Source organism: Fulmarus glacialis, unplaced genomic scaffold, assembly GCF_000690835.1.
Source record: "Fulmarus glacialis isolate BGI_N327 unplaced genomic scaffold, ASM69083v1 scaffold7390, whole genome shotgun sequence".
Lineage (NCBI taxonomy): Eukaryota > Metazoa > Chordata > Aves > Procellariiformes > Procellariidae > Fulmarus > Fulmarus glacialis.
In genome coordinates this window covers 17490-26870 of record NW_009187017.1, presented here as the reverse complement: position 1 = coordinate 26870, position 9381 = coordinate 17490, and the positions used below count along the sequence as shown (strand labels likewise).

Sequence of the window (9381 nt, the reverse complement as noted above, 5' to 3'; positions counted from 1 at the left end):
CCATCGGTGGCTGGCAGCAGCGTGGGACACACCTGCCCACCTCCCTGCCTGCATTTAGCTGCCTGCACCCTGCCAGTCGCAGAGCAGGTCACCATTGCTTGTGACAAGTGGCAGGGTCAGCCTTGAGAGCAGCATCAGGTCAGCTCATCCCCTAATGCAACGATGTTTACGTTGTAGTTTTACCGCTGGGATGTCACCCATCCCCTCCCTGGTTGCAGGGAGCTGGTCAGGCAGGGCTCTTCCATGGGGTTGCTGTGTTGGGCAGCGGTGGGCAGAAAACCCTCCCTTGCAAGGGGAAGGGATGGGGGAACAGGGAGGATGTTTGGGGTGGAGGGCGGTTTTTTGGGGCTAGTGGCACCAGGCATCCATCCCCTCACTCCTAGCAAAGCACCTTAACAGAGCGGGAGGAGGCCAGAATTTCAGAAATCTCTGAGCTGTGCAAGGAGAGCAAACTCCCATCCAGGGACAAACATTAGCAAGGCTGGAAGGAAAAACAGCAATGGTGGTTTTGCAATTCACTGTGTCGTCAAGGAAATAGCACAGCGTGCGCTGCTGACAAAAGCTTCCTAAGGCCAGGGTGCTCCAAAACCACTTGTCCCTGTGTCCCCGGCCAAGCTTTTTCCCACTACATAAAGGACTTGTTACTTAGGTCCCCAGCAAAGAGATCCTCGAGTTTGAAAAGGGAGCAGGGAACATGGGGTTGGAAGGACGGGGCAAGGTGCAGCCGTTCGCCGTGGCTGCCGAGCACCCAGCACAGCAGGCGAGGTGCAGTGCGTCCGCAGACCTTACCTGGAGCGTTTGCACTCCCAGGGTTATCAATGCCGAGAAGTCGGAATTCAACGAGGACCAGGCGGCCAGCTGTCAGATCTCCATCCGGAGGAGAGAGCCAGGCCTGGAGGAGGATGAGGAATGGCTGATCCTGTGCTCCACGCAGGTATGGCCCATGGGCAGGCTGTGCTCACCCAGCTGCCAGCCCTGGTCCGCACCCAAGGGCCCAAGTACAGGAAACATGGGGTTGCCCCATCAGTCCTACATGCCCACGTGCTGAAGCCCTTCCTTAGATGCATTTAGGGGACCCATGTACCCTATGTCTGGCCAGCAAACGCCCAGCTCTGCCCATATGTGCTGTTTCTATTTCCGTGGCCCGTGCCTTGCATCAGTCGTCCAAGCCCTTTTACTTGGTGCCCTCACCTTTCCTTTACTGTCCTCACTCTGCTTTCGAGGGCCGGTGAGCATGGTCATCACTCGGGGACAGCAGCATGAACCAGGCACATGGGATGCTCTCACCTGGCAGCGGCTCTGCCTCGCCTCTTGTAAAATGGAGTAGCCCCATCTCCCCTAAAACACAGAGGAATAGCCCGTGAGGGTGGGTGGCTGCGAACCCAGCCGCTCAGAGCTCAGATGACGGGCCTGCCAGAGCAGCACATGGGCGTCATGTGAGTTTGAGCTGCGCAGGGATTAACTGGCACCAGGGAAGAGTGGCTGGGGTGGAAGAGCCAGGCAAAACATGTACAGCAACGTCCTGGCTGCAAGCCTGCCGTCTGTACGACCTCTCTCCAGCCCCTGTTTCCCCCTCGCTGAAGCTCCCCTTCATTGTCTTGTCCCTTTTCCCCACTGCAGTTTCTGACTGGTTACTACTGGGCACTCTTTGATGGCCACGGTGGCCCAGAAGCTGCCATCATCGCCTCCAACTATTTGCACTACTGCATCAAGCAGAAGCTGGAGGAGGTTGTGGGAAGCATCACAGAGGCCCGTCCCCCCATGCATCTGAGCGGACGCTGTGTTTGCGACAGCGACCCCCAGTTCGTGGAGGAGAAGCACATCCACGCCGAAGACCTGGTGGTGGGAGCCCTGGAGAACGCCTTCCAGGAATGCGTGAGTAGCCCGTGCAGGCCACTGGTCCTGCTGCCCCAAGCAGTCAGTCTGTCCCTCCCTGCTGCCTGGGGTGGGCAAGGTCTGCAGTTCTGCAACTTGTTGAGCAGGCAGGAACATTCGGCCATACCTTTAAGCGTGTTGAGATGACACTGGGTCAACTCCCCAAGATCTGCCTCAGATCTGTTGCACGTCAGCAGTGCTGACCCAGAGCAAAGCTACAGCATCTCTGCTAAACTGTGCCTAGGGGATACGTTTCTTTAGGGCTAGACGGTGGCTATTGTCAGACTCGTACAGCACGTACAGGTGTGAAAGCTCCCCATCACGCTCTTAAAGCAGTCCGTAGTCCAGTAGCAACATTGTCTTTTGCCTTGCTGATTTCCCATGGCCCCTCTGCAATCAGTTTTGGCTCTGGATTTTTGCTGGAAGGCACGAGGCAGCTACAGAAAGCAGCAGCCCAGCTCACGTCACTCTCCAGGCTTGTTTAAACCAACAGGATGAAGTAATCGGCCAGGAGATGGAAGCTACGAACCAGACGGGAGGCTGCACTGCTCTGGCTGCCCTTTATTTCCAGGGAAAGCTGTATGTGGCTAACGCTGGAGACAGCAGGTGAGCCACAATAAAAGGGGGAAGTTGTGGGGGGATGAGAGCTGGGAGATAACCAAGGTTTCCAGCATCTTATTGAACCCTACGGAAGGTAAATGTGCAGCCCAGCCATTTCCTTCCTGCCTGCCACAGGACCTGTTGGATGCACGGATGCTCTCATGCCTCCTGGAAGGGTCTGGGCATTTCAAGGGACTAACGCTGCCGAGCCACAGGGCAGCGTTGGGATGGTAGTGCAGCAGTAAGCTCAGCCTGGAAGGTGTTTAAAAGTGGAAGGTGATTTCAAAGCATCCTGAAGAGCTTCTTCATCTGGCCTTGGCCCACTGTTCCTCTAGCAGTGAGCTCCACCATCGTCAAACCAGGCAGGCTCAGTTCTCTGCTGCAACAGTGCAATTGCAATGGAGTTACTTAAAATATACCAGCATTTTTAAACGTTCCTGGGTGCAGAGCTATTCTCCGGCATTGCTCCGCCGCTGGTTACCCCCAGTCCCACACCTGGCTGACCCTGGGGCTAGCCTCGGTAAGAGGAGGGCTGCAGTGACGGACACAGCTTAGCTCTTTGCCTCTTCCGCCTCATAGGGCGATTCTTGTTCTGAAGGACAACGTTGTGCCCATGAGCTGCGAGTTCACACCCGCGACAGAGAGGCAGCGAATCCAGCACTTGGTGAGTGACTCCTTCCGTGCATCAGACAATCCAGCTGCGAGCATCCCACTGGGTCAGAGAGGGCTTGTGGCAAGAAGACCACCAGCTTTCCTCAAAGGCCACTGTGTGGCCAGAATGTCATCTGGCACTAGCCAAGGAGGGTTGGGGATAAGATTGAACCAACAGCCTTTGGTATGGAAAATGCTCACATCCTCCTTGGGATGTGCTTTCCTAATTCTGTTCTCCATTCTGCTACTGGGAGTGCCAGTCCCGAGGCAGAAGCAGAACCTGTCCACCCTTACGCCTTCGTTCCCTCCTCCAGGCTTTTCTTTTCCCCAAGCTCCTGGATGGTGAGTTCACGCGCTTCGAGTTTCCACGGAGGTTGAAGGGAGATGACGTGGGCCAGAAAGTCCTGTACCGGGATTACTTCATGGAGGGCTGGTGAGTCCTTTCTGCCTGAGGATAAGGGTGCGACACAGGGCAGCTTTACCTGCTCGTAGTGATGGGGAGGTGAAGGGAGAAGGGGCATGCCCCCCTGGTGAAAGCAGTGGGCTTGATGGTGCAAAGCTGTGCCAGATCAAGTGAAGGATGCTGTGAGCATACTCCCCCCTGACTGAAGGACTGGGGCCTCGGCAGGGCGGTGAGGGAACAGTTGAGATGGTCCTTCTGGGCTCCTGTGAGGTGGGGCTAGTGCAGGTACAAGCTGGGGAGGAAGGGGAGAGGGAAAAACACCTGGGCTTTCAGCAAGGGGTCATCTTCACTGCATCTGCTTCAGCAAGTCACCTTGCCCCTGCCTCAGTGCATGGGGGCACCACGATGGTCAAAATGCTCTGGCTGGGTTGTACCTTCAAGTCAGACAAATCCCAAATCAACGGTGAATTCTCTGTTCTAGGGGATACAAGACGGTGGAGAAAGCCGACCTCAAGTATCCTCTTGTCCATGGTCACGGGAAGCAGGTAGCTTAATGCTTTACACACTGGGAAGGCAGAGGCAAGTCTGCTGGGAGTCCTCAGTGTCGCTGTCACTCACGCTCCAGGGCACTACAACAGACTGGGGCTGCAGGGCACCCAGTGCTCTGGGGCTCTCCAGCACGGCACAGTCCCACAGCCCTGATATAGCAGCTCCCTTCACGAGCACCATGCTGCCTGGTTAGTGTAAACCAGAGCCCTCCAGAGCAGAGAGGTTGCATCCTCCTCCAGAGTACCTGCTAGCGGAGCAGACAGCAGCCCTGAGCCAGCCTGCCCTTTCCTCATCTCCCCTTGCACACGAGAACTCATTTCAGATGAGAGCTCATTTCATCAGATCCCACTTTGGACTGTCTCCTCCAGCTCTAACTACTGCCTTTCCCACAACCCTCTTCCTCAAGGAGAGGCTGAGAAAAGGAGCCTGGAGAGGGAAGGAGGAGGCAGGGCGAAGCAATGACTGCACACATCCAGCATCTGCCTGCTGGGGTCGAGCAGAAAGCCCCGTCACCTCCCCCAGCACTACAACCCGCATGCCACCCCCTTTGCAAGGAGTCAGTGCAGAACCTCCTTTGCCAGGGGAAAGGACCCCTTTTCCACCCCCACACCCCCCTAAACCAACCCAGTTTTCTTCCTCCTCACCCCAAATCAAGAGCAGATGCCACCACAGGCTTCCTGGTCTGTAGCGTTACCCAGAGTACATGTATAACTCCAGAGCGCACCACAGGCCACCAGGAGCCATCCACGGGCAGGCAGGCTGTCTCCGCTCCCCCATCAGGCCATCGCTTCTGATCACTCCAGCATCTCTGAAGTCTCCGGGGGCTGTTCTGGGTGATGCTTGGAGAAGGGTCCTAAATGCAACACATTGATCAGTCAGGACAAGCCACACATCAGCCTTTAAAGGTGCCACATTCTTACGTTTCAATACTGTTTTGCTTTGTTTGGGGCCAGGCTCGCTTGCTGGGGACTCTGGCTGTCTCTCGAGGTCTGGGGGATCATCAACTCAAAGTCATCGACACCAACATTGAAGTCAAACCTTTCCTCTCCTGCATTCCCAAGGTCAGTCGCGGCACATGCGAATTGCAGGATGGAATTAAACAGGCTGCTCCTCCTCTGTAGCACCCACCTTTTACAGACATGGCAGGTCTTAGCCATGTCCTTTTTCCGTCCCCCATCTCTCTGCATGCTGCCCAGAGAATCCCCAAGACAGAGTAATCTAGAAGCATAGCAGCAAGATTCAAACCAACCTGGTCCCACCATTTAAGTCATCTCTCAGGGGAAGACTCATCTCCCTGACCCCTCCCGTACATTGCAGGAATTGTCACTGATTTACTCCTGTGCTTTCCAGGTGAATATATTTGACTTTGCTCTGCATGCCATTAAGGAAGATGATGTCCTCATCATGGCAACTGATGGCCTGTGGGATGTTCTGTGCAACAAAGAGGTGGCCCATATGGTCAGGAGCTTCCTTGCAGAAAACAGGACAGATCCTCACAGGTAATACCAGCCTTGCCATCGTTTTCCCTTCCAGAGAACCTGGTCAGACCAAAAGTAGGCTGAGATCACTCTGCTTCCAGGTCAGCTCTGGCATGACCAAGCTGTCTTTTCTGTGACTCTGGAAACTGCCTCCGAATCTTTCCCCATCCTTAAGAAACAATTATAAAGCTGGTGCCTACTGTTTTGATAACATCTCAATGTTGTTCTTAAGGGATAGTGCCACGTTAAACCAAACCTCGCCCTTTTTCCACCCACAGATTCTCAGAACTGGCCAAGTGCTTGGTATGCAGAGCAAGGGGAAAGAAGAGAGGCCACCAGTGGATGCTGGATGACAGCCACGAGGCATCCTATGATGACATCTCTGTATTTGTAATTCCACTACACAACAGGGATGAGGACTGACTGTTAGCGTGACACGCAGGATCTCTGTGTCCCCCTCCTGTGGTGCTCTTCACCATCGGCCCAAGACTGAGGGATTTCTGCTGTGCATGTATGCTCTCCTCCAGCAAAACCATCTGCAGCGGAACCTGAAAGTGCACAGCCAGCACTTGTGCAGAAGATCAACAAGAACACTAGCTCCTTAAAAACATGCAAGAGAGGAACAGTGGGCAACAAATCATTCGCCTTACTCCTTTCTCCTTGTTGGGCCAAGGAGAAATTGCAAAGGGGGGCACATATGCTGAACAGTACTATTTCTAAGATTGTTGTGGTACAGCGAGACTCAAATCCACATTTCTAGTGACCCCTCTCCCTTTTTAATACTGAAGAATGAGGATCAATTGAGATCCAACCAGTCTTAAGAGCTGTATTTTAATCAGACTTGAACTAAGTTGTGTAAAACTGGATGCGTAAGCTAAAGTGTCCCTTGTATCTGTTCACTGTAACGCGAGAGGTACTGAAAACCCAGGAGCTGCTGCTAAGACAGCGTTAGGCACGGCCATGCCTAATGCAAAGGCAGCAGCAGTAGCCCAGACCTCTTGAGAAAGTATTTTGTAGGCAGCACCACCTTAAAACAGACGATGTTAGTAGATGAAGCTACACATTGGTGTACAGGAGCCTCCTGTGTAAAGATACGTGCCTTACTGTTACTTAAGAGCATTTAAGTATATTGGTATGTAATGCAAGGTACAGATTTCTAACAAATCTTAGTCCACAACACTTGCTAACACTTTTTCTATTCATTCAGGTCATTTCTGACAGCAAAGCTGGTTTTGCAGCAGTAGCACTGATGAGAACTGAAGTGTTTAAGTACATCAGCTGATTCAGTAGAACAGCTCCAAGTCAAATAAAACCGGTTTGTTCAAATTTGTCTGCAGTGCTGAATCATAAGCGCTTACACTCATTACAACAGGAACAGCAGCGCAGAAGACATGCCAAACCGAGTCGTGCCTTAAACTCTGAGGATCTGCTTCTCTTCTTAGCCAGGCAAATTCAGGTCTGGACAAGCTTCCCATCTCCCCGAGCCCCCACTCTCGTTTTCATTATTCCTTACTCGGGTTGCAAGATTCCCTAGTGAAGCGGACAAACCCCAGTGTGTGTTTAAGTTCCACAAGGATGAAAGTCCAAATAAAAATACTTTTTCATGCATCTTACTGCAGTTTTATTCCTGTCAGAGGACAGACCCAAGATGGAGAAAAACAGAGGATTTTTTGCTTAGGATTCGTCTTTGCCGAAAGCCAGTTTGTCACCAGAAGTATTCCCTTAGCAGTACTACTGCAAGGGCTAGGGGTCAAAAGATGATTTCCTGCAGTGGGAGGCCTGGGCCCAAGAATGAGGCAGCCTTCTCGGCTATCTGCTCATGGTTTAAGCAAGGGATAGAACAAAACACATTTCTCTCCAGCTTCGCTTTTCCCCCATCCTCTTAAGTTTAACCTGAGAATGATGCGCGTGGGGTTTTACCCATGTTAACCTGATGCTAGTTGTCATTTTCCCCTACAGCAGCTGTAAGGCTATATATACATTGACTGTAATGATCCAAGTCTCCTGTTACTCTAAAGCAACAAGCTATTTCCCCCCTCCTGCTGAGAAAGGGCTCGGCTCTTCCATGCAGACCACAGGCTTCTGTGAACACCCCTCCACCTAGGGCACCATACGTCAACAAGTAGCTGTCACTCTGACTGCTTCCCTATCCTGGTACATTCCTAGGCAAGAAAAACCTCTTAAAATGGGCAATTTATGTAGGGATAGCTTCAGAGCATCACAATTTCCACTACAGAGCTTCTGACTTTCCAAAACAAAGGGGCTTTAAAAAAAAAAGGATGATTTTCCCATTCCCCCTCTAAGAAACCAGCAAGTTGTATCACACCAGACAAATGCAGAATTTACAGCACTTGGTGATCTCTCTACAAAATATTTATTGGTAACAGCCACAACATTGAATTCTCCACATATTTTGTGACAAAGCGTAATTTGACTTTATATATTTACACTCATCTGGCAGATACCACCTAGGAGTCAAACTCCCCATACCAGCTCACGACCAAACAGACCAGTTTTTGAAAGGCTCACCAGGATCCTAGCCCCTGACCCAAAACCAAGGTGAAGTCTCTTAAAGTGCAAATATAGTCAAGAGGCATTGGAGAAGATACACTGCTGCTTCCAAATTTGTTCACTGAATTGCTCCTGTATGCCCCAGAGCAGGGGTTGGGACATTAAAACCAGGGACCTGGGAGCCTCAAAAAAAAAAAAAAAAAAACAACCACCAAACCAAAACTCTCGAAAAACTAACTTGGAGAAGAGAATTACACCCGAAATCTCCTACAGCCCAAGCAGATGTGCTCAGCCACCACCACTGCTTATTCAAAGGTGGGCTGTTGTGTCTCACTTCCCCTTTGTTTTGAAGAAAGGTCTTTACTTCATCCCAAAGAACGTGGAAGGGATTCATCTTTTAAATGTCAAATTTGGAGGGGGAATGCTGTTTCCTGCTTGGCTTTACATAAGCTTGGAGACTTGGTTAGACCTGGGAGAGCCGTTTTTAATGAGGTCCGTTTCTCATTAGCTGGCTGCCCTGAAGAGCACAGGAATTGCAGTCCTGATACTTTTAGAGAAGCATAGACTGCTGGAAGCTAAAAGCTTTATTCACCTTTCCTGTCTCACTTTCTAGAAAAACACGTGATACTCAAGTTCCTTGACAATACTTGGCACATTTCCCTCGTTTAAAGGCAGATGGAAAACACTCAGTGCTACATCAACAAGAAAGATGTCTTTGCCTGTGTGGGTGGCAATTGGCCCTGGGAAGGCATTCAGCTTTAATTTTGAACTGAGCATTAGTGCTTGTTGTGCACAAACCTGTAAATTTATCTTCACTCCAGAAAGCCACTGATGTTCTTAGTGTACGTGTCCTCCTAGATGAGTCCTTTGGTCCTCTTTTTCTTAAACATTTCATGCTGCAACGCACAATGTTTTACAACACTGCAAGTGGAAGAGAGCTGAACAACCGTCTTTAGACAAGCACTCAAACCACATTAGCAAAGAGCATTTTTAGAATAAAAGACTTCCAAATGCTTCCCTGTGAAAAGTAACAAGAAAAACAGCTGGAGGCTATCTGTTCACTTCCTCAGGCAACAGACTTGGTAAAAACCTGAAAGATGATTTGCTACTGTTAAAATGCACTACAAATCCCAAATACCTGTATGTTACAAACCACTGCAAAATACAGCTGCTTACAGAAACACCAACAACGGTAAAATAGCACCAAGCAGCCTGAAATGCAACAATATTGAGTTGAAGAAGTGGCTGTGGAAACCTAGTCAACTGTGAGGACCAAGATATCCATCTCCATCTCCCTTTACACTGGGCATTTAT

At 50.9% G+C, this 9381-nt stretch overlaps 1 protein-coding gene across 1 annotated transcript; it reads left to right on the top strand.

Moving 5' to 3' along the window:
- The first annotated feature begins 694 nt into the window (after window positions 1-694).
- Window positions 695-5979, top strand: PPM1M (protein phosphatase, Mg2+/Mn2+ dependent, 1M). Its single transcript, XM_009573486.1, has 9 exons — window positions 695-934; window positions 1621-1875; window positions 2369-2481; window positions 3055-3139; window positions 3441-3559; window positions 4011-4074; window positions 5032-5139; window positions 5429-5577; window positions 5835-5979. Exons 1-9 carry the CDS (start codon window positions 695-697, stop codon window positions 5977-5979), a joined length of 1278 nt encoding a protein of 425 aa, XP_009571781.1.
- Window positions 5980-9381: the final 3402 nt, after the last annotated feature.